This window comes from Oncorhynchus mykiss, chromosome 11, assembly GCF_057628025.1.
Source record: "Oncorhynchus mykiss isolate SJ-2025 chromosome 11, ASM5762802v1, whole genome shotgun sequence".
Lineage (NCBI taxonomy): Eukaryota > Metazoa > Chordata > Actinopteri > Salmoniformes > Salmonidae > Oncorhynchus > Oncorhynchus mykiss.
The window spans coordinates 52,846,630-52,873,468 of NC_143032.1; the positions used below are offsets into that span (position 1 = coordinate 52,846,630).

The window sequence follows — 26,839 nt, forward strand, 5'->3', positions numbered from 1 at the left end:
ACATTATCATGACTCATAAATTGCTGCCACTATCCTGGATAGCCTCCCGAGTATTTTAAAAGAATGTATTAGGTATATATGACCCCAATGTCATTGATAAATTGCAGGATGGTTCAATAGAAATGGACAACACATAAGTAGAGCTTTACTTAATTGCATTTATTGGTTTGATGCTATTACAATAAAATATATTTCAAGAAAGAAAAAAAAAACAGTTTGATTGTTTGTGTTTGAAAAGTGTTCAAATTGCTGAGAGAGGAAACAAAGTGGACCAGCACAGACAGTTTGAGAATGAGGACTATAAACAGATCTCATCACCAAAAACGACTAAGACTGGGACCGCACGGAATAAGGTAAAACACAATAGAAGCAAAAGCAACATCACGAGAACCAATTACAGACAGAGACATCTGTCTGTTGAAACATCTGAGCTTGGTACAGCTCACCGTGTTAATCTTCTCATGTTTCCCTATTGAAATGTACTACAGCGGAGAGGTACAGATGACTCTCACATCAGTTACTCAACCATGGTCCATATATTCACAGACAGACAGACCAGGCCAGGGTTATCTTAAGGCAAGTGTTATGATTGTCTAGAAGAAGTTAATAGAGCCAACCCTGCCGTGTCTGGGTGACCAATTCAAACATGTTGCTTCAATATGTGCTGAAATTACAGATATGTGCTTGTTACATGGCGTTTTTGTTGATGTTGTTCCTCATACCTTTGCAATTCTGATACTTGTTGTTTTGCACTTCATCTGCCATTTCTCAAGTACAATTGGTCTGTATTCTCTTTACACTTCAATACAATTGGATTTCCCTATATCTCCTTCACGTTTACCTTGGAAAGCAAACATTGCATACATCGCCAATTGCATGTTTTCATTCATTATGTGACTACAAAAGGACTGGAGAACATCCACAGTGCACGACCCCATATCCTTGACCTGGCTCTGTTGCCAGGGTGGATAGGTCTTTGGTAAGAGGATTTACACCGTAAAGCTTCATGTTTAACATGTCTACTTAATAAGAGATTGCTTTCTTTGTTGTTCATTTTTCTGTCCTCACATGTGGGCTTCTCTTTCTGGGGCCCTCCTCCAGTCATCTGTTAATAAGAAATGGCTGCAGACAAAGATGGCTTCCTTTCATTCTGTCCCACACATCACTGCCACATTTTCCATCTCCACTGTTTCTCTCTCTCTTTCTATCACTTTAAGCAAATATCTCATTGGTGTAACAGACTGTCATTAATCCACCCGGGGGGTTCTAAGCTATATGGAATTGTTTTAAGAAGGTCATACCAAGAAAAAGTTCTATTTGATATTGATTTTTGAAGTTTAAGAACCCTTGAAGTATCCACAAAAAAATATGTACAAATTATTTGATGACCGACATGTTTGTGTTTGTGATAGTCTCATCTTTCCATGGAGGTGATTTTGTGAGAAGACTGATTTTCAGGATGTCTCATGGTCTGACAAACAGCGTTCTAGCTCTGTCACCTTTCACCGCAGATGCGGAACTGCGACATCGGGGGATGTGGTGGATGGAGACGCATCCAACGCAACATCAAAAATATATCTCTAGCTTAAACTGACAGGTATTTATGTCGATTTTTGTATTATGCTAATTCGATTTCCACGGGGGCAAAGACATCGACTCTAAGGTTAAACTGAATATGAGTGTGCTTATGTGATTCTTGTAAACACGTGCAGGTAATATATTAGAATATCAATATCTAATAGAAAAAAATATATATTGAACATAACTTATTTTTCACACAACAATTTCTTTGTGGTAAAGTTGGTGACAATTTACAAAGGAACAAGTGCTCAAATAAATGTAGTGTTTACACTATATTTGAAAGGCTAGGACAAGTCTGAATGACGTGTGTTATAGTGCCTCTTTCATCTGAAGAATCTGAAATATCTCCACTAGCTCTGATATAACACCTCACTCTGCTGAATTCAAGAAAAGGGCAAAGTTACATTTACATACAGTATGATAACAAAGCTTCTTTTGTAAATGTTATCTATGTACATTTAAAGAACTGCCAAAAACACAAGTCCATATTCTGTTTACACACACCTAGGACAGAGGGGCTGCTCACGCACACACGCATGCACACACACACGCACACACAGAAACACACACATCATTCTCTCTGGGCTGCAATCGTAAACCCTGTCTGGCTTCCACAGCGTCAGTCCCACAGACAGTCTGTTGGTATATAGGGATGGTAGCGTGGTGCTCATACACAGGCCCTCTTGGCATGCAGCATCTCGATGAGCAGGTTGTTGCAGGGCACCTCCCCACTCAGGTGTTTGTAGCACAGGTAGTCCTCTGCCTGGGTGCTGAGGGCTCGCAGCTCTGGCAGACGCATCACCACCTGGCTGAACTTGTCCAGGTACAGGGGGTAGGTGCACAGAGTGTATTCCAGCAGAGCCCCATTCACCTGCTCCTGAACACTCTCCACAAACGCTTGATTCTCCAACAGCTTTACATCTGGACAGGGACACAGGAAAGAGCTTTAGGGGGGATTCAATTACTCTCTAGATCAGGTATTCTCAAACTGGGGTACGTGCAATACCATCGGGGGTACGGCAAAAATATGTGATTCGCATTTCAAATATATTGATTTTTTCTTCACGTTTTCAAACAATACATTTAGATTTTCCAATGAGGTTATACATTCGGGTGAGGTTATTTTCTCGCCTGAGTAGCCTCGTTTCACTGCCAAAAATAAAATGAAACCATCTAGTGTTCAGTGAAATGTTAAATACAGGTAGCCTAGTCAAATAATTAACATCCAATCACATTAATCGTTACTCACCGGCCTATAAAAGGTTTGCGAACCACTGCTCTAGATGATCACATAAATGGGAGAATATATATATATTTTAAACTGCTCCCAGTGTTAAGTCTTAGGATCAGCATCTTGTTGAGATGTGGGCCAGCAGTGTTGTGTGTGTGTGTGTGTGTGTGTGTGTGTGTGTGTGTGTGTGTGTGTGTGTGTGCGTGTGCGTGTGCGTGTGCGTGTGCGTGTGCGTGTGCGTGCGTGCGTGCGTGCGTGACAATAGCTGGACCATCAAATGGACTTCTATTCAGCATCAGCTGAGTCTTGCCAGGAGAGGTATTCATATAGTAATTCAATATTTTGAATAATCTTTTCAAAACGCTTAAGGGCAACTAAATTGCCCTGATAAACCTGACTCATTGATTGAAAGGCGAGGGAGAGGGAGCGAGAGAATGAAACATTCAACGGAGATGGTAATATTTTCTGTCTGTGACGAGTGCTCTCATTATCCTAAATCCTTTTGTTCCCAGCTCGCTGGCTCTAAATAGCAGTGGCTTAAGGGAATCTGGGAATCTATACACATACAACATATGCAGAAGGCACTGCATGAATGTCAGTCAGACTATCCAATGATAGGCCCATCCATTATTGTTCCATTGAGTGCTATTAAGGAATAATGGGTAGAGTTGTCTTCTTTGTTAATGTTGCCTTTTGATAAGGCCCTGCATTTAATTAAGTGAATTTACCTGAGAATAAAGGCTTGGTTCAGACAACAGTTGGATCCTTCTGGAAAAATATATCAATGGCTGTGACATTTCCATTTAAAATGTCACTACTGCCTTTCAAAATAAATGGGACAGCGTGGGTTGAATAGATCCGAACCATCTTGTCAACTAAATTTCCAACAAAGCTTTTGAAAAAGTTATTTGCCCAAACCACAGCAACATTACAAAAAAGTGTGTAGAAGTACTTCAAACCTAATCAAATTCAGAACTTGAAAGGCCATAATCATTTTCAAGGATGAGAAAAAAAGTCCTGTTATGTGGTCTATCACAAATCTATTCCATTCTTGGACTAGCTGTAATGAGCTATACATGAGCTGTATGTTGTGCTTACACTGTGATAATCTAATTTAAAAAGCTGTTATGAAAAGACAAATAGAAAATAAAATTATATAAAACTGTCATTATGTTCTGTTATTTAATGTTTTTTCGAAATTATTCCGTTGGTTTTTTTATGTGCAAAAAAAATATAATGCTAAAACTGGTGGGGGGGGGGGGGGGGGGGGCTGCATGTAACTAACTTCCCTCATCCTATAACTTCCATCATCAAATACATAGGCCTAAGCCGGCAAATAAACAGTAGAAAATACCCTGTTGAAATTTCACGTTCTTTCAATTGCATTAATCTATCTACTCTGCCTGTCTGCCTCCCTTTCTATCTGTCTTGACTTTAGCTATGCTGGTGAAGTGCGATGTATCAAATCATTCAACTGGGTCAAGCCCAAAGCTGTCACTAACAAACTTGCAACATTGTATCAACTAGCCTATTTTGGGCCCTCAGACTTTCCTGCACCAGTGAGCTCGGGACAGACAGCTGTTTTTTATGAAATTTCCACTGGATACGGGATCATCAGACCACAATATTTTGCTCTTTCACATCGAGGGTTGGTGATTATCGAGGCCAGGAGAGTGTTGGAAAGATTTTTCAAATACTGTGAGGAATTATTATCATTCTCAATGGATGTTTAAAAAACAGACTTCGTTGACTTACTGTGTGAGGTGAAGAAAAAATGAAGGAGAAGCTCACTTTATTAGTGGTGGAAGTGATGAGTTAAAGGACAGGTTTACCCATTTTGGATGTAATATTGTTTTTGTGCATCTATGAGTGATGTTCCATCGATTCCTTGGGTAATTTCATGTTTTCATGTGTATCTGAGTTATTGGCGTTCAAAAAGGCAGAAATCCGGCTCGTATGACGTAGCACTCTAAAAATTAAGGGTTCAAGAAGGGTTCTTCTAAGATCCTCAAAGTTCTTCAAAGAACCTTAGGGTTCTTGACACTGAAAATTGTCCCCAAATGTTCTTCCAAGAACCCCATAGGAGGTGGGTTTCATCGAGGAGCTTCATTAGTTGTCCAACTGAAACATTTAGTTTTGAATTTGAAAGGACAACAGGTGCAGGCACTTACCTGAAAAATGTAAAGATCTCTTCAATTTAACCTTATCACGCGAGTTCCAAATATCTCTAACCGTCGCCCCTGCCTGAGTTTTTTCATGCAGGTGATGTCAGAATGCTGTCACTGTTCCAAAATGTGATTGTTACACAACAGGACAGTTACCCATGCTGCCCTCAAACCAAGGCACGCTGCCTGGTAATTATATATAGGCTATGTTGCAACTTGTCAATTTCAAATTATTTTCAAACAAGTTTATTTTTCTAACAATAGTTTGAATTGAGGTGTGACCCGCCTCCTCGTTAATTCGCATAAAAAGTAAGTAATTTCACTGTTGCGCACCATTTATGTTTGAGGCTTTACTGAGCGGACAAACTTCTCTCTTCAACAAGAGCCCAATCACTTCCCTAGTGTTTCCCAAGATCAAGAACATTGCGCATCTCTAGTCAGAACAGGCCTTGCACAAACATTTTCCTCCAGCACATTTTCTGGCTGGCGCCCGCATTGCCTTCATAGTTGTTTTCCTTACAAATGGGGCTATGGACATGTGTGCGATCCTATCAAAGTAAGTTGCTTATTTTCTGTATATCATGTTGTCGTTTCTGCTGTAGCACACCATATGTATGTATGGATCATAATGTATTTACTGTTTTATTCACATGTTTTCAAGTACTGGCGACAAATCATGCATTACGATTCTTGCATCGATTGTAATGGACACACATGATGTGTGTAAAATACTTATTTGAATGTTGTACTGATGATGATGAGCTACTGCTAAGCTATTTGCCAGCTATGTGTGGTGCCATGTTTGTTGACATCATACAATGCATTCTGGTTGTCATGTAAGCGTCTGTCAGACCAAAGATGTTATAACAAGGGATCGACCACTCAACTGACTTATGGTGCTTTCAAGACAACTGTGAATACTAGGTAAAATCATGACATCAATGACCTTCAGGTCAGAAAGTCGGAGCTCTAGAAAGAGTTCCCAAGTTGGAATTCCGAGTTGGATGACCGGTCAAAGGGATTTTTCCCAGTCAGAGCTCATTTTTCCTAGTTCCTAGTTGTCTTGAACGCACTAAAGTCGGAAGTATGAGATTTCCCAGTTCCTAGTTGTTTTGAACTGCATCAGATTGTAACTTTGGTACCTCAGGGTTGCCAGCTCAGTCCCCCCTTTCCAGGGGTTTTATTTTTATTTAGTGTATAAACTTATCTTGTGGTTGTCCCCCATTTATTGATAAATCCCCCATCAAAGTAATATTTCCTGCATCATATCCCCCCATGATACCTTCTCCTATTTCTACACAACACGGACCTGAAAAAAATACACAAATTAAACGAACCCCCCCACAAATCCCCCTAAAATGTTTTTATCCCTGTTTAGCGTTCTCGCTACGGTTAGGCCAGGCAGTAGGCTTGTATTTGGTGTGATGATCTGTGAGGTGAAAACACTTGATTTGTTTTTTGATTTGTCAAAAACAGTAAACGACTTGTCAAGTAATGTGCTCCGGTTCTTGTATACTGTACACTGTAACAAGTACATTGACGATTTGTAATATGCTGAAAAGTGGCTCAACTAAATTCAATTTTTTTCAGGCAATGAGTGCAGCCATCTGTGACTTTGCATCTTATAGTGAATGGCATTCTGGGATTAGGGAGTTTTCGCCAAGTCAAATATAAACAAACATGTCTGCCATCATAAAGAATTGAGTTGCTGTTAGCTTCTCTGACACGCATTTACTTTCTAAACAACATTACATTAGTCTCTTGTGCTCACCAGAGATGTGGTACATTGTAAACAAGTCTAGCTGTTAGGTTGCTCACTTGTGTTTTGTTTCGTTGTCAGCGCAACCTGTTATTTATACTGGTTTATGGAATGAGTTTGGCTGTGGATGTGTTCTGTGTGATGCTTGGCGATATGATTGTTGGGCTAGCTGTATTGGGTACAGATGACTGAACTTCTCACTTTTGTGTCTGTGTCTGCAGGTATACAGAGGAGCCATACAAATATATGTCAATTGGTATTGGTGTGTTATGCAGATCACATTTATCATCCTCCTCCCTTACCTCTTCAATGAAAATCCCATAGGCCTCTACATTATGGACAAGGTATGCGTTTTAAAACATTATCAAAACTGTTTTTGTTTTCATTCAAATTAACCACAAAAACCAAGGTATGAATTCTGTACTGTACACTTTTTGTTAATCATCTGTATAATTAAAAAAAATTGGATTCACAGACTTCACTCTCCCTTACACCTCTGATGAATATAACAGGAAACCTGTTCGATCACCATTCACTGTAAAATCAGTCTGGCAATAGATACAGAGAACATCAACACATTAACATCAACACTCCAGAGGGTATGCCCATTGAACTTGGGGCTCTGCTCGGAGTTTACCTCATATTTTATTTCTTTTTTATTCTGCTTTGCTGTAGCACTCTAAAGAACCCCTTTTAATGGACTCTGAAGAACAGTCAATTACTGTAACTGATACATTCATTAACATAAATGAATGTACCCAAATTACAGGGTTTAACGGTACATTTACTAGGCCTACCGGTGACATATGTAATGACATATGTAATACAGTATATGCAACAATTCACACAATGAAACAATTATGCGCAAGAATTGGCGGGGGGACAGCTAAGCACATTCCGGAGAGCTGAGTGCATGTATTTTGGAGAGAAACGTGGCATACCTTCGCCACACACCCCTCCCCTTCTTCTTGTATCAACATTTTAAATTATACTCAAGACACATTATCTTCACACATATTTTACATGGCCCTCTGTCTTGCTATCTGTAGCACATGTATCTGACGCTGTCTGTCCAGAAATAATATGGCTTGCAAAACTATTTTTGTCCATAGACTATACACCTGCCAAAACAGGGGGAGGCTGTTTTGCTCGCACGGACGCTTTATCTGAGATTGATGCGCCTTTTTGTCGGTGCGCGTCTCAGTGAAATAAATGATATACACTGCCATTCAAAAGTTTGGGATCACTTAGAAATGTCTTTGTTTTCCATGAAAACATACATGAAATTATGTTTAGGAAAAGGAATAGGAAATATAGTCAAGATATTGACAAGGTTTTTAAATAATTATTTTTAATTGAAATAATAATTGTGTCCTTCAAACTTTGCATTCGTTTGCAGCAATTACAGCCTTGCAGACCTTTGGCATTCTAGTTGTCAATTTGTTGAGATAATCTGAAGAGCTTTCACCCCATGCTTCCTGAAGCACCTCCCACAAGTTGGATTGACTTGATGGGCACTTCTTACGTACAAAACGGTCAAGCTGCTCCCACAACAGCTCAATGGGTTGATGGCCACTCCATTATAGACAGTATACCAGCTGACTGCTTCTTCCCTAAATAGTTATTGCATAGTGTGGAGCTGTGCTTTGGGTCATTATCCTGTTGTAGGAGGAAATGGGCTCCAATTAAGTGCCTTCCACAGGGTATGGCATGATGTTGCAAAATGGAGTGATAGCCTTCCTTCTTCAATATCCCTTTTACCCTGTATAAATCTCCCACTTTACCACCACCAAAGCACCCCCAGACCATCATATTGCCTCCACCATGCTTGACAGATGGCATCAACCACTCCTTCAGCATCTTTTGTTTTTTCTGCGTCTCACGAATGTTCTTCTTTGTGATCCGAACACCTCAAACTTAGATTCGTCTGTCCATAACACTTTTTTTCCAATCTTCCTCTGTCTGGTGTCTGTGTTCTTTGCCCATCTTAATATTTTATTTTTATTGGCCAGTCTGAGATATGGCTTTTTCTTTGCAACTCTTTTGCGGGTACTATTTAATAAAGCTGCCAGTTCAGGACTTGTGAGGTGTCTGTTTCTCATACTAGACACTCTAATGTACTTTTCCCCTTGCTCAATTGTGCACTGGGGCCTCCCACTCCTCTTTCTATTCTGGTTAGAGCCAGTTTGCGCTGTTCTGTGAAGGGAGTAGCACACCGCATTGTACGTGATCTTCAGTTATTTGGCAATTTCTCGCATGGAATAGCCTTCATTTCTCAGAACAAGAATAGACTGACGAGTTTCAGGAGAAATGTCTTTGTTTCTGGCCATTTTTTGAGCCTGTAATCGAACCCACAAATACTGATGCTCCAGAAGGCCAGTTTTATTGCTTCTTTAATCAGGACAACATTTTTCAGCTGTGCTGACATAATTATAAAAGGGTTTTCTAATGATCAATTTAGCCTTTTAAAATGATAAACTTTGGTTAGCTAACAGAACATGCCATTGGAACACAGAAGTGGTGGTTGCTGTTTAATGGGCCTCTGTTCACCTATGTAGATATTCCATAAAAAAATCTGCAGTTTCCAGCAACAATAGCATTTACAACATTAACAATGTCTACACTGTATTTCTGATCAATTTGATGTTATTTTAATGAACAAAAAAATTGTTTTTCTTTAAATAATCAAGGACATTTCTAAGTGAGCCCAAACTTTTGAACGGTAGTGTATATTTCAGTATTGTATTTGGACGGGCAAGAAGGTGCAGTATGGCGGGCCAGGCCCCTTAAGGCCCGCCCATAATCCACTTCTCCCGGCTGCGGTGCTCCGAAGCACCTCTCACGCACATTGCTCTCTCAGATGTAGCCAATGCCGTCACGTAATCGGGTCCTTTCTCACAGGCATTTTAGCAAATAAGTAGGCTACAAGTGGATGAAGACAGACATATTCGGGATGTAACTGCACGGGTCCCTCTTATCGAATTCCGAGGCGCATATTGAAGATGTTAGAACTGTTCACATTTAGCCTACTGTTAGTCAGCCAACAAGAGTAGGCCTGATGAACAGCAAAAGCACTAACCTATGTCAATCTACTATCCCCCATAGTACAAAAGTTGACCTATTCTGTTGGCCAACTTGTCCTTCTGTGCAATAAATAAATATTCCAAACATACTCTGGGCCAGTTGTGGGATGCGATAGATCCTAAATTAATGCAACCACTAGCATTAAAAAAAATTAAAGAAACGAGGCTGATCGTTTAGCTTAAACTGTTCATAACCTATTAGGCAATTTGTTCACATCAGCGCAGCAATTAGCACATGGCAGAAGGCAATAAGCACAAATGTTCAAAAATGCAATCAATTAGCGGGAAAACTTTTTGAAGGACCTTATTAGAGCAACATGCTACCGAGGGAAACAAGAGTTCGAATTTCACGGTAATGATTAGAGTACAAGCTCATGTAATCGTAGCAACTATGTGGCGTGATTGTATACCTTTGCTGAAAAATATGAAAGGTTAGCTAGACACCTGGAGACTTCCACGGTGTTTTGGGGTACATCAAACAGAATACAGAATGATTTGATTGAAGCAGTCAGTGATGTGATTCGAAAGGACATCCTTCTAATGCAGGCCCATTTGATGTGGTAGAAGTAGATGAGACCAAAGATGTTACAAACAAAGCCCAGATCTCTGTGATGTTGCGTTATGTGACTTTGGGGATTTGATGATGTAAGCATGACAAACGAGCTACGGCCTTTGCTGATGATGTATTGGGAGTGTTGGGGAAGTACAACTGCAGCATCCTTGGTCCTCATGTCAATTGAGACTGAGAGACTTTTCAAACTCCAAAGGATTAAATAAGACTTATACAACGCTGTTACCAAGAGTTTCACCCTGTTGTACTTCATTTACAAGTAAAGGTAGACTTCAATGCAATATTTATTTTGTGAGTTAGGCTACTGTTGAATGAACATCAGAATAGTGCTGCTGTCCATTCAGCACCACGGAGTTAACCTGTAGACTATCACATGATAGGACAGCCCCCGGGGCTGAAAAAGATTTGACTTTGTAGCTTACTTCCTCATTTTCACCATTGTCCATACTTTAGTGGCTTTAATATGTATTTCATGTCCTAAAGTAGACGAGCTGTTTATTGTTTGGATTTACGGACAACATACCTTTGATGCATTTGATTTATCAAGCAACATTTTTGTTTCGATGAGACACTTTTTTGACGTTCTGAATGGCATTTTTCAGTCATTTCGATTCTTGACATGATAATTTAGTTAGAACCTTATTAATTACACTTAATTACACTTTTTAATTACAGTTTATTAGCTACACCCATCTAGTACTGGGTCAGATCCCCCCCTTCTGCATACAGAATAGCCGGAATTCTTCGGGGCATTCGCCACACCATCACTCCACCGCCCCCAGCCTGTACCGTTGACACGAGTCCGGATTTCGCCATGGACTCATGCTGCTTACGCCAAATCCTGACTCTGCCATCAGCATGACGCAACAGGAACCGGGATTTGTTGGACCAGGCAATGTTTTTCCACTCCTCAATTGTCCAGGGTTGGTGATCGCGTATCCACTGGAGCCACTTCTTCTTGTTTTTAGCTGATAGTAGTGGAAACCGGTGTGATTGTCTGCTGCAATAGCCCATCCTTGACAAGGACCGACTGGTTGGGCATTCCAAGATGCCGTTCTGCACACCACTGTTGTACTGCGCCGTTATTTGCCTGTTTGTGGCCCACCTATTAGCTTGCACGGTTCTTGCCATTCTCCTTCGACTGCTCTCATCCACGAGCTGTTTTCGCCCACAGGACAGCCGCTGATTGGATGTTGTTTTTTGCCGCACCATCTTCGAGAAACCCTGCACACTGTCATGTGTGAAAAGGCCGTTTCTGAGATACTGGAACTGCCGTGCCTGGTACGGTCGATTATACCACACTCAAAGTCAATTAGGTCACTTGTGTTGCCCAATTTAACGTTCAGTCGGACAGTAAATGAATGTCTCAATACCTGTCTGCCTGTTCTATATAGCAAGCCACCGCCACATGATTCACTGTCTGTAGGAGCTAACTATTTTTGTGAACGGGGGGTGTGCCTAATAAACTGGCCCTGAGTGTAAATATGTATATATTGGTCTTTCAGTGCCACCTATTCGTTGTAACTGTGGATGCTACATCGCTCTATGGCAGAGCTCAGTGTCATTTTGTCAGATCATATCAAACATGTCGCCATCGTAGGCTATCGCTTCTGTATTTTGTCTACATTGGTATTTACATTTGGTGAGAATTGTTTGTGAATCTCAGTTAATAGCCTATGTCACTCTGGTTGTCGGAGCTATCTGTTGCACAGTGAACTTGGGCTTCAAGGTTTATTTGTGAGTAAATCTGGCTTTGATAATAGCCCGTGCTTACCAAGCCACCAACCTCACTGCACGGCACTGGTATGCATGCATGACTGTAAGTCGCATTAGATAAAAGCATCTTCTAAATGGTATATTAATAATATATATATTATAAGACTAATAATCATAATCTAATATGGTAGAGTACACCGTGAATATACAGTAGCAGTCAGAAGTATGGATACACCAAATCATTCAAGGGTTTTCATTCTTTTTTACTATTTTCTACATTGTAGAATAATAGTGAAGACATCAAAACAAATCCAAATATATTTCATATTACAGATTCTTCAAGTAGCCATCCTTTGCTTTGAGGACAGCTTTGCACACTCTTGGCATTCTCTCAACCAGCTTCACCTGGAATGCTTTTCCAACAGTCTTGAAGGAGTTCCCACACATGCTGAGTACTTCTTGGCTGCTTTTCCTTCACTCTGTGGTCCAACTCATCCCAAACCATCTCAAATAGCCCTTACACAGCCAGGTATGTTGGGTCATTGTCCTGTTGAAAAACAAATTATCGTCCCACTAAGCTCAAACCAGATGGGATGTTGTATTGCTGCAGAATGCTGTAGTAGCCATGCTGGTTAAGTGTGCCTTGAATTCTAAATAAATCACTGACAGTGTCACCAGCAAAGCACCCCCACACAATCACACCTCCTCCTCCATGTTTTACAGTGGGAACCACACATGCGGAGATCATCTGTTCACCTACTATGCGTCTCACAAAGACACAGCGGTTGGAACCAAAAATCTTACATTTGGAGTCATCAGACCAAAGGACAGATTTCCACCGGTCTATTGTCTATTGCTCGTGTTTCTTGACCCAAGCAAGTTTCTTCTTGTTATTGGTGTCCTTTAGTAGTGGTTTCTTTGCAGCAATTAGATCATGAAGGCCTGACTCACGCAGTCTCCTCTGAACAGTTCCTGTTTGGATGTGTCTGTTACTTGAATTCTGTGAAGCATTTATTTTGGCTGCAATTTCTGAGGCTGGTAACTCTAATTAACTTATATTCTGCAGCAGAGGTGACTCTGGTTCTTCTTTTCCTGTGACGGCCCTCATGAAAGCCAGTTTATTCAAAGAGCTTGATGGTTTTTGCGACTGCACTTGAAGAAACTTTCAAAATTCTTGACATTTTGATTGACTGACCATAATGGCTTAAAGTAATGATGGACTGTCATTTCTCTTTGCTTATTTGAGCTGTTCTTGACATAATATGGACTTGGTCTTTTACCAAATAGTGCTATGTTCTGTATACCAGGAAATAAATTCCACAAATGAGCTTTTAACAAGAAACACTTGTTAATTGAAATGCATTCCTCATGAAGCTGGTTGAGAGAATGCCAAGAGTGTGCAAAGCTGTCATCAAGGCAAAGGGTGGCTACTTTTCTAGAATCTCAAATATAAAATACATGTTTATTTGTTTAACACTTTTTAGGTTACTACATGATTCCATATGTGTTATTTCATACTGTTGATGTCTTCACTATTATTCTACAATGTAGAAACTAGTCAAAATAAATAAACCTTGGAATGATTAGGGGTGTCCAAACTTTTGACTGGAACTGTATATATATATATATATATATATATATATATATATATATATATATATATGTATCCATGTGGTCTACTCACTGGGATTGAAGAGAAGGAGGAACTTAAGGCAGGCAACCTCTCTCCTGTCCACCTGCAGGGTCAGCAGCCTCCCAGCCAGCACCTGTCCTCTCTGGACCAGTCCTGAAAGAGTCACCCCTGCCTGGGACCCCATGGATGACAGATCCATCTGCAACACAACACCGGAGGACAACATGATGTTTTGCTGTATACAGGCTTTAAATTGTGCCGGAAACACACCACATACAGTACAAATTTACTGAATTACAGTACAGCTTCAGTACAGATACATAGATGCCATACAGTGAGTCAGCTGTATTTACAAAATTACAAATATTTAGCCTTTATTTAACTAAGCAAGTCAGTTAAGAACAAATTCTTATTTGCAATGACGGCCTACCCCGGCCAAACCCTAACCCGGATGACGCTGGGCCAATTGTGCGCAGCCCTATGGGACTCCCAATCATGGCCGTAGCTGTAGTTTCTCACCACTTTCTATATTAATGAGATTTATGTGTTATGTAACATATTGGACATTAAATCCTCCAATTCCCATAGTAGCTTCTAGAAATAATAAACCTTTTTCATTGCTGTCTTATGAGAAATAAATAGTGCCATTTTAACAAGAGAAAAATAAAAACAAATATTTCCCCTCTCTTCCCCAAACCCAGGCGTCAGTTACAAGCTGCAGAGACAAGCTGAAGCCTGTCAGCTGATGGTTGTTTTTTCCTGTTCTGTTCTGCATCTCCAAAACATGACCAAATGTGGAAAAACAAGAGCAGGCATCTGTGTGGGTCATCATTTGGTCAGGGATAGGCACTCCTTACACTCACAGGGTCTCCACATACAGTAGTAGGCTATCTATCTATTTGTGGATATAGTCCCACTTTATATTGTGTCACTGAAATAATGTGTGGTAATTACATTGGAACGGTGTAATGACAGTAATTACGGTATAGATTCAAGTTATTGCAAAATACATCTAGCTACACAAATATTTATTGCTATCCATAGAGGTTGTATATTTGTCATGACTACATGATGAATGTGCATGTGTGTATGACTGTGTATGTACTTCTGGTATTCATGAAGACATGAGCATTGTATTAGTTTTATATTGGAACTGTGAGGCTGCTTACCTCCTGGCCAGTAACCAGCAACAGGCTGCTCTCCTTCCCGTGCTGCACTTGTCTGAAGACATGGTCCAGAACCAGCAGCTCAGACCAGCAGTTGTGAAGAAGCTTCATCTGGTCCCCCACCTCAAAGAAGAGACAGAAAACAGCAGGTCACCTCAAAGCTTAAACTCATTCCACACAGACGGCAAAACTTGGTGGTAGTGGAGAACCAATCTAATGTCAAACTCAATGTCAAATAAAACAGCCTACACTGATATTACAAACTCAAGCGGGCATCATCATCTAACATCAAACCCCTTAAAAGCTAGCATCCACATGGGATCGTGTGGTTCCACCTGAAACACACATAGATACATGCACAGATAAATGGGGTGACTATAAAACCCAGGGAGGAAGATGAGGGTCCTTGTGCCATATTTCCAGCGTCTGGGTCTGGTGTCAGTGTCTCGCAACTCATCACGCTGCATTTACGAGCCACAGAGATGACCTCTCCAACCTCCTCACCTCTCCGTGTCCTCCGTCACCCCCCTAGCTAGCCCATTAAAGCTGACGGTAGCGTGTGGTGTGTGAGGAGCTGGCCAGGGGGAGGTGATTGGACACTCCTCACTGCTAGTACATATGACTCTGGGAGCCGAAGGACGCCTCAGTCAGTAATTCTGCAGCTCTGCAGCTGGTGACACACAGAGTGTTGCTGTAGCCCCCTAATAGCGTTGTCCCACACCCGGACACACATTCATCTGGCACGGGGATGACAGAATTACTACCACTTGAATGAAACTATATATCTGTCCAGAGGAGAAGTCCAATCTTGCTCCCGGTTGGAGCTACAGGACCAACACAAAACATCTTGATTCATCAGGGGGGGTCATGGGGAGGAAGCTGAAGGGCACAGCAACCTACTATACTTTCTCTCAAGGAGGAAACAGACACAACATTTCACACACACACACTCACATACACACAAATACAGCTCTTACATTTTCCATAAGCATAATCCCATAGCTAGATGAGATTACATAACATTTTATAAAATCCGATATGATGACCATTTAATCTGATATTATTTCAAAACAAAAGCCCCATTACGATCAGAATTCTCCTCCCCAGTCAGGTCTTACACCATAGTACTGATGATACTGCACTAACTCCTGACCACTGATCACTACATCAGAACATAGGTCCTCAGAGGCATACAGGCCTACCAGCCCTAAAATAACCCAGTTGAAAGACTAAAGTGAGGGGTCACGGGCCCATGTGTGTATCCCTCTGACACAGCCTATACAAAGATACAGTGCCTTCAGAAGGTATTCATACCCCTTGACTCATTTCACATATTGTAGTGCTACAGCCTGAATTCAAAATGGATTAAATAGATTTTGTTCTCAACCATCTACACACAATACACCATAATGACAAAGTGAAAACGTGTTTTTAGACATTTTTGCTAATTTGTAGAAGCACCTTTGGCGGTGATTATAGCTTTGAGTTGTCTTGGGTATTTTTGAGTCTACTGGGGTATCATTTAGGTAAGTATTCAAACCCCTTTGCTATGACACTCTAAATTGACCTCAGGTGCATCCAATTTCCTTTGATCATCCTTGAGATGTCACTACAACTTGACTGGAGTTCACCTATGGCCATTTCAATTGTTTGGACATTATTTAAAAAGAAACACACCTGTATATATAAGGTCCCACAGTTGACAGTGTGCCAGAGCAGAAACTATACTATAGAATTGTGATGTGGCATATATCTGATGAAAGGTATAAAACCATTTCTAGAGTGTCAAACGTTTCCAAGAGCACAGTCATCTCCATCATTGGGAAATTGAAAAAATATGGAACTACCCAGACTGCCTAGAGCTGGCCGTCCGACCAAACTGAGCAAACGGACAAGATGGACCTTGGTCAGGGAGGTGACCAAGATCCCAATGACCACTCTGAAAGAACTACATAGTTCCTTGAAGCCACTCCCGAGAAAAAGTCACATGACAGCACGCCTGGAGCTGAATAAAAAAAGGCACGTGAAAGACTCAGAGCATGAGGCAATAGATTCTGTGGTTTGATGAGATAAAAATAGATACTTGGCCTGAATGCAAAGCGCTATGTCTGGAGAAAACCAGGCACAGCTCATCACCCATTTAACATCATCCCTTCCGTGAAACATGGTGATGGTAGCATCATGCTGTGGAGATGCTTTTCAGCGGCAGGGACTGGGAAACTGGTAAGGATTGAGGGAATAATGAATGGAGCCAAATACAGGCCAATCCTTGATGAGAACCTGCTTCAGAGTGAAAACGACCTTAGACTGGGGAGAAGATTTACGTTCCAACAGGACAATGACCCCAAGCATACAGCCAAAGTAACGCTGGACTGGCTTCAGAACAAGAATGTGAAAGCCCTTGAGTGGCCAAACCAAAGCCCAGGCTTGAATCCCAATGAAAATCTGTGGAAAGACTTGAAGATTGCTGTTCACTGATGCTCACCATCTAACTGAACAGAGCTTGAGAACGGAAGAATGGGAGAAATGGGAGAAAATCCAAAGCTGATACAGACATACCCATGACTCAAAGCTGTAATCGCCGGCAAAGGTGCTTGTAAAAAGTATTGGCTCAGGGGTGTGAATACTTATGTAAAATAGACATTTCTGTATTACATTTTCAATAAATTTGCAAACATGTCTTAAAATTTTTTTTTGTCATTATGGGGTTTTGTGTGTAAATGGGTGAGGATTTTTTTAAATATTTAATCCATTTTGATTTCAGGCTGTAACACAACAATGTGTGAAATAAGTTAAGGGATATGAATGCTTTCTGAAAGCACTGTACCATGTTCCTTTCTCACCCAGGGAGTGTGGCCCATCAGATAATCCACACAATGGACTCACTGTCACGAAGACAAGGCTGAGAGAGAAATAACAATAACGTGACAAAAAGTTGCTTCTAAATGTACGCTTCAATTCAGATCTGGTGCTACAAGAACAAACAATCCATTAGTAAGTTCCCGTCGCAAACCATTCTCTGGCTGAGGACATCATGAACAATTAGCACAGTGACCATTGAGCAATAGCACTGGTCAGCATTCATTATGGATGGGCAAAAAGAACAAAATACAATTACAAAATACCATTAAGATCAATGTATCAAAATAGACTACAAAATACTTATATTTTCAAATGCATTTAATTAAAATACATGTATTTTCTATTTTAAAGTACATAATTTAATTTGCAAGTAACTGGCCCAAACAACAACAATATTCTCAGTAACTGATACCGAAACGTTTTACTTGCTATAACTGATAGCAAGATATGTTGTTGTTTATCTACCTTAGTTGAACGCACTGTAAGTCACTCTGGATAAGAGTGTCTACCAAATGATCAAAATGTAAATGTATACATGAAAATACACATCCCAAAATTAACTGCGTTAGCACACTGGGTATTATTAATGGCCTTGTGTCAGGCGGAGCTCATTAGAATAATTCTCAGCATGCTTTGCAATTGTAATTTTTTAATTTACAATTATATTTACTTAATTTAGCAGATGCTCTTATCACAACGTAGTGCCATCAGACTTCTGATACCAATGCAGGTGAACCGCTCTACAAAAAATATGTAAATAGAAAAGTATTTTGTAACATATCCAGGTCAGCCACCACAGTGTCCGACAACAGTATTGATGTCTTTCTCCTTTGGGGCCGGGAGTAACATTTGACTGGGGCCATAACTTGTGCTGTACCGTATGGCACAACTCAAATGCACCATTCAGTTGACAAAGGGAATTAAAGTACAAGGCCTATCTGGCATGGACAGTGATGCATCTCAAATCATTACCCAGAGGGAAACAGAATGGGTTATGGCGTCACCTCTTTAACTGCTGCTGTTTGAGTGCCTCCGCCAGGAACAAGGAGATACAGAAACAATGACAGCAATCTGTCATAATAAATAGATCATTTTACACAGGCCTTCATTCTTTACTGCCAATATCTGTGTACGGGTGCAACGTTTTAGAAAGAACATCAGGTAACCAAAAGATAAAGCTCTACCTCTATCATTTTTTCTTGAATATTCTTGATATTGCTTATCTATTAAGTACGATCATTACAATGATAAGATATGATAATGCGATCATGATTATAAGGATAATTTCTCAATGTGCATCTCTCGCCTATTGTTTCCCTGTGGACTGGAGCCTGGGAGCTTACCTTGAGCTCCTTGAAGAAGATGCAGCTCCTGGCCCACTCCACTATGGAGAACAAAGTCTGGTCGGCCATGCGACACATGAGGCTGAAGGTGCTGAGCTTTTCCTGCCGGCCCCGGCCACTCTGCTCCTGCTGCAAGAAGGCCATGATCTTACTCTGCACCTGCATCTCATCTGGGTCGCAGCGCAGCAGCTCCAGCACGAGGGGGGGCTGGCTGGGAAGCTGCGGGGAGCCACCGGAGGGGTATCCGTCCGGTAAGGGGTACCCCACCAGAGACTCTGGGGAGCTTGTGTAGGGGTCAGGGTACTCAGACTTGATGGCCCTGCTGGGGAATGCTGTGTACTGGTACTGGGTGGGCAGGGGCCCATTGGGTTGCATGGCCACCCCCAGGGAGGGGGGTCCGTAGAGGCTGGCCTCGTAGTCTGTGGGGTTGATGGAGGTTGGGATGGGGGGCATAAGGCCTTTGGGGAGGGATGGGAGGCTGTGCAGGGTGCCGGTGAAGCCATAGTTAGTCTGTACAGGCGAGATCTGTGGAGGAGCAGAATCCAGCTTGAAGCCTGTGGAACGGATCAAAGCCTTCTTCTGCTGCTTCATGGCTCTGTCCCGCTTGTACATGGGGCCAAACTTGTTCCTGCCCCCACGCATGCGGTCTGCACGCACCGCTGTCAAAGAAGAGACATCACGTTGAGAAACAGAACCGCTATCGACAACAGTGGATCTGTTATATGCCATTTGTTACTAGGCTCCTTTAGCCAGAAAGATATCATGGAAAAATGTCACTCATGTAAAATAACTCCTTATGTAAGTCCTTAAAAGAGAAACTCATTCAAACGTCTATCATTGAAAATACAGCCATAACAAGTGCACAGGAAAATTTCCTAATTTAGTCAGGAATGTTTGGCAGTTTCCTGAACCACTTTTTTGAAAAAGCAATGTAAAACAACCGCCAGGGTATCATACTCCGGTAACACTTTATTTGGATAGACTACAGTATCAGTAGCATTTCAGCTAACTATCTACTAACCCTAGCTGTAACCCTAACCTTAACCCTTTTCCTAACCCTAAACTTAACCCTTACCCTTATTCGAAACCTTACCCTAACCTTAACCCTAACTGTAGCAAGCAGTTGCTCATCAACAGACAGTTTGTTGAAAGTGTGACCCATTCTCCTTTATTCTACGACACATTCGAATTATCTTTTTGACAATTTACTATACACAACATAATGCCTTTGACGTTACGTAACACTAAGCTTGTTGATGTAAATAGAACGCTTAAAACCATCAGCGAGAAGCCCAGAGTTTTATCAGCAAGTCAAGAATGTGTCATTTCTCCACGGAAACAGGTGCTTTCTCGCATCGCATGCCTGGGAATCACTGGTGAAATCGGCGCTCTGGCCACCGTCATGTTTTGCATGCTCTATCCCCTCACAAAACCACATGGACACTCTAGTGGACACTAGTCTGTATGTTGTCTGTCCCTAATGCAAAGCTACCACAACAACTTTTGCACAAACATTTGACAATCCAGATGCAACTGATTGCTAAGACAGGCTATAAAATCCCTTCTATACTCTAAAATGTAGGGGTTCAACAAGGGTTCTTCTAATATCCTCAAAGTTCTTTGAAGAAACTTCGGATTCTTGACACTGAACATTTCCCCCAAAAGGTTCTTCCAAGAACCCCATAGGAGGTGGGGTTCATGGAGGAACCTCCTTAGTTGGTGGGGTTTCTTACATGAACCTAACTGCCAAACTGAAACATTTGAATGTGAAAGGACAGCAGGTGCAGGCACTTAACTGAAAAATGTAAAGATCTCCTCAATTTAAGGTAAGGTTTGTCCCTTATATGATCTATATTGATATTATTTCATGATGATACCATCTATCTTTCATATTTGTGCAAATCTTTGTAAAACAGAAAATGGACACAATTCAAAGGAAATCAATCAACAGGGGTAAGAATATGTACAGTTGAAGTCAGAAGTTTACATACACCTTAGCCAAATACATTTAAACTCAGTTTTTCACAATTCCTGACATTTAATCCAAGTAAGAATTCCCTGTCGTAGGTCAGTTAGGATCACTACTTTATTTTAAGAATGTGAAATGTCACTATAATAGTAGAGAGAATGATTTATTCCAGCTTTTATTTCTTTCATCACATTCCCAGTGGGCCAGAAGTTTACATACACTCAATTAGTATTTGGTAGCATTGCCTTTAAATTGTTTAACTTGGGTCAAATGTTTCGGGTAGCCTTCCACAAGCTTCCCACAATAAGTTGGGTGAATTTTTTGCCCATTCCTCCTGACAGAGCTGGTGTAACTGAGTCAGGTTTGTAGGCCTCCTTGCTCGCACACGCTTTTTCAGTTCTGCCCACAAATTTTCTATAGGATTGAGGTCAGGGCTTTGTGATGGCCACTCCAATACCTTGACTTTGCTGTCCTTAAGCCATTTGCCACAAGTTTGGAAGTATGCTTGGGGTCATTGTCCATTTGGAAGATCCATTTGCCACCAAGCTTTAACTTTAACTCAACTGATGTCTTGAGATGTTGCTTCAATATATCCACATAATCTTCCACCTCATGATGCCATCTATTTTGTGAAGTGCACCAGTCACTCCTGCAGCAAAGCACCCCCACAACATGATGCTGCCACCCCCGTGCTTCACAGTTGGGATGGTGTTCTTCGGCTTGCAAGCTTCCCCCTTTTTCCTCCAAACATAACGATGGTCATTATGGCCAAACAGTTCTATTTTTGTTTCATCAGACCAGAGGACTTCTCTCCAAAAAGTACGATCTTTGTCCTCATGTGCAGTTGCAAACCGTAGTCTGGCTTTTTTTCTGAGATCTTGGCTGATTTCTTTTGATTTTCCCATGATCTCAAGCAAAGAGGCACTGAGTTTGAAGTTAGGCCTTGAAATACATCCACAGGTACACCTCCAATTCACTCAAATTATGTCAATTAGCCTATCAGAAGCTTCAAACGCCATGACATCATTTTCTGGGATTTTCCAAGCTGTTTAAAGGCATAGTCAACTTAGTGTATGTAAATTTCTGACCCACTGGAATTATGATAGAGTGAATTATAAGTGAAATAATCTGTCTGTAAACAATTGTTGGAAAAATTACTTGTGTCATGCACAAAGTAGATGTCCTAACCGATTTGACAAAACTATAGTTTGTTAACAAGACATTTGGGGAGTGTTTGAAAAATGAGTTTTAATGACTTCAACCTAAGTGTATGTTAACTTCCGACTTCAACTGTATGCTATAAGAATAATTTGAAGGCTGGCTGTATTGGGTGCGGATGACTGAACTGCTCAATTTTGTGTCTGTGTCTGCAGGTATACAGAGGAGGATGCATACACTACTGGTCAAAAGTTTTTGAACACCTGGCATTCTCTCAACCAGCTTAACCTAGAATGCTTTTCCAACAGTCTTGAAGGAGTTCCCACATATGCTGAGCACTTGTTGGCTGATTTTCCATCACTCTGCGATCTGACTCATCACAAACAATCTCAAATTGTTTGAGGTTGGGGGATTGTGGAGGCCAGGTCATCTGATGCAGCAATACATCACTCTCCTTCTTGGTAAAATAGCCCTTAGTGTGTTGGGTCATTGTCCTGTTGAAAAATAAATGATCGTCCCACTAAGCCCAAACCAGATGGGATGGCGTATCGCTGCAGAATGCTGTGGTAGCCATGCTAGTTAAGTGTGCCTTGAATTCTAAATAAATCACAGGTACCGGAGCATCAAGTCTAGGACCAAAAGGTTCCTCAACAGCTTCTACCCCCAAGCCATTAGACTGCTGAACAATTCATAAAAATCTTCTTCTCATTGGTGCCCTTTAGTAGTGGTTTCTTTGCAGCAATTCGACCATGAAGGCCTGATTCACACAAGTCTCCTCTGAACATGTTGAGATGTGTCTGTTACTTGAACTCTGTGAAGCATTTATTTTGGCTGCAAATTTCTGAGGCTGATAACTCTAATGAACTTATCCTCTGCAGCAGAGGTAACACTGGGTCTTCCAGTCCTGTGGCAGTCCTCATGAGAACCAGTTTCATCATAGCCATTGATGGTTTTTGCGACTGCACTTCTAGAAACTTTCAAAGTTCTTGAAATGTTCTGTATTGACTGACCTTCGTGTCTTAAAGTAATGATGGACTGTAATTTCTCTTTGCTTATTTGAGCTGTTATTGACATAATGTGGACTTGGTCTTTTACCAAATAGGGCAAGGTGAATACTGTCGTGTGCATATTCTGTTAATCATCTGTGTAATTACTATTTATTGGATTCACAGACTTCACTCTCCCTACACCTCTGATGAATATAACAGGAAACCTGTTCGATCCCCATGCACTGCAAAATCAGTCTGGCAATAGATACAGAGAACATCAACACATTAACATCAACACTCCAGAGGGTATGCCCATTGAACTTGGGGCTCTGCTCAGAGTTTACGTCATATTTTGATATTTTATTCTGCTTTGCCACTAAAATCAAAATAAACACTGACAACAAAAAAAGTGTGTTATTGTTATGCATATTATTATGAATAATAATAATAGGGAAGGGGGGATTGTTCAGAAATGTACCCCAAAAGGTTCTTCAAAAGGTTATTTGAGGATCCATTAAATGGAGTTCTTGGAAGAACTTATAGGGGTTCCCCACAGTTTCAATTTGAAGAACCCCTAGGATGCTCCAGATACCTTTTATTTTTAGTGTAGGCCTACTGACCATAAAGAAGAAATGTACATATTTTAGATGAATAGCAAATGATTAAAAAAAAATGCAAATAGATCTACAGCAATAAAATTTGATTTGCATATGGAAAAATATGCCACAACATTAAGGGCATATTTCTTCTGGACAATAATGTTGAAATGCTCTCACTGATAACGTCAAATTATGGGGTAAAATGATGAGGAGAACCATACCTTCTAATCTCATGCCAACATTGAGGCATTTCTGGAATCGGCAGAAGGGACATCTCTTGCGCTGTGTTTTGTCTATTTTACACTCCTGGTTTTCTGCACAAGTGTACCTCTTATTATTCTGGACTGTCCTCTTGAAGAAGCCCTGGAGAAAATATCTACATTAGGTTGACGGGCCACAATACCCACAAACACAAGGGGGGAAAAGGACATTTTAAATAATGAGTAATTCCAAATGAAAATACCTTACAACTTTCACATGTAAGGAGTCCATAGTGGTATCCTGAGACCTTATCTCCACAAACTGGACACAATTCTTCCAAATCGGCATCATAGGTGTAGTCCATTACTTTCAAAGGGACGCCTAGTTAGCGAATAAAATCAAGGGTCAAGAAAAACGGTGACGCAGGGATGTCATTAATCAATTAATTCAAATAATGTACCGTTTCTTAATCGAATGCATTTACTGCCCATGACACATTGTAAAATGCAGGACGAAATTGCAGGATTCATAGCAGTTGTGACAAAAATGTCTGTTTTAAATCAAACGTAATTCCAATAGTCCTAAAACCTAACAAAAACAAGTTTGGCTAATAATAATTATGATCTTAATATGGGTTGACAAATCATAATGTACATAGGCGAAGAATGCAGAAGTTTATTGATTTCCACAGTGAACATGATAAATAGTTGATCTAGTGATTTTCGCATTTTAATAATGAGAGCTGATTGGCAATAGTTTTAGTCTATTTCACACAAAAAAAGACGGATGATTCCATACTGTATGCGAGCATACACTTTTATATTAATAGTTTATACAAATCCAAATTAAATTTTATTTTTATGTTACGTCTATTAGGGGTAACAAACATCCTAAAATTAAACAGGCACATGATTAGACAGATTCATTGAGCCCAAAAGACACCAAATATAAGACGCATAGATGGATACCTTTCTTGTCCCCTTTCTTCCAAGTGCTTAATCCTATAAATCATGAAATGCCCCAAACAAGGATAGAATAACGCGTTGTATAATCCAAACACACAACACCGCCACGCGCGCTTTAGCTTCAGTAGTCTTCTGTCTGTATAAGCCTCGCACGCATAGCCTTCGACACAGGTCCTGTACTCAAGGCTCTTCTATTGGGAGATTGGTCATTGATCAGTGGATGCGACCACCTATTTTTCGGAAACAACCTAAGCGGTACGGTGTACTCTTTCTTGCAACATAATAAACGGTTAGAGATGTCAAATCTGAAGGAGAATGCCGTGAACCATCAAAAAGGAACATAGGATGACCGAAGGTGATATTAGCCATTACTATTAATATTGTTAGTAGGCCTATTATTAGTATTATTTTCTTATTAATCGTATTAGCATGATGATTAATAAGAATCATATTTATATTAACATTATGTAGCATTGTTAGGCTATATCGATCGTTATTACAATGACTGTTATTATTATTCATGCTTTTGTTGTTATTGATATTACTACTCTCATAATCAATCATCAGTCGTTTTAGTTTTCGTTGTTTTAATTCTGTGACTAAATTAGGCCATATTGATGTGAACAGCAATATTGTTTTTACAAGAAATTAGTAGGTCTATAGCCTACGCATCAAAGGATAGACGTATACTTTCACATCAATAGGCCTTAGATATGTGCTAGGTAGATTTATAGAAGGAAACGCAGACCCTTTGCATATGACTTAATTATATTTCAAGGCTGTTTCAACAATACATTTCAACAAGGAGCGTTAGTCTATTAACTATTTTTTTAAATAATTATTCATTACAAAATAGGAAGATTAGGCTATATTAGGCTTAATTATTTTGTTCGGGTATAAGCTATTTTGTAGAATTAAATTAGATTCATTGATTCACACTGACTCTATTTGACGTTCTGGCAATTCTGCAAATCTATTAGCCTACTCTATACCTCAAGTTCAGATGTGGAGAGGAAGCATTTCATTTTGTACCACTTTTATTCCAAATGCGCCAAACTAGGTAGCTAGCGTAATATTTTTCTTCTTTTTCTTACTGAGACATGAAGAAGCCAAACAAACAAAAAATAAAAGTGTTCAAGGATAAATACTTTTGAATAGCGTATTTCCCAGATTGCCTAATGAAGGCTTATGCAAGGTTTATATAATATTTGTCAGGATGCATTATGCTTTACGGCCTAGTCACAAATATGGGAAGTGCAGACAGAATTTCTTTATTAAAATTGTGGTCTATCTCAATTTAATGACTTTAAATAGGCTATTCAAAATGGGCTTGCTACAACAAAACATTAGAGGCATATTGCTATATGTATAAAATATTGCATTTACCTATCTGTGTGTTTACAAAGTTAATGTTGGCATATCCAAAGTTTAAGACAATTGTACAGATTCAGCTAGCGGATTATTAGACTTACCTTGTGCCTTTTCTCCCAACATTTGATTGCCTATGAGGTAGGCCAGACGTCGACGATAATAAAACCTTAAATAAGATGCTGCAAAGCTTTGGCCACTTTGGATAGCCTATAAAAACCGAATATACAAAACAAATACTTAGCCTAAAAACAGATGATTTAGGAAAATGGGGATCTCCACGAATAACTGCAGTCATTTCCAGCTTTGCCTTTGCTCTTCCTTCTTTATTAAATAGCAAAAAAAAGTTACTAAAGTTCTTATTGGTCATCGACATGTCATGTGACGACCACGGATACGACGATGCGCCCTTTTCTCACAATCCAAGCAATATAATAACTGAGATGCACACATACAGACACAGTGTATCGTACGGGGCTA

At 40.3% G+C, this 26,839-nt stretch overlaps 1 protein-coding gene across 1 annotated transcript; it reads right to left on the reverse strand.

The window, feature by feature from the left end:
* Positions 1 to 1,218: 1,218 nt before the first annotated feature.
* Positions 1,219 to 26,623, reverse strand: ftz-f1 (fushi tarazu factor 1). Its single transcript, NM_001124537.1, is given in 7 exon segments — positions 1,219 to 2,502; positions 13,791 to 13,938; positions 14,909 to 15,028; positions 19,111 to 19,769; positions 24,047 to 24,188; positions 24,289 to 24,407; positions 26,464 to 26,623. Coding segments are annotated over 7 exon segments (1,464 nt in total). The 5' UTR covers positions 26,486 to 26,623; the 3' UTR covers positions 1,219 to 2,248.
* Between the last annotated feature and the right edge of the window lie 216 nt (positions 26,624 to 26,839).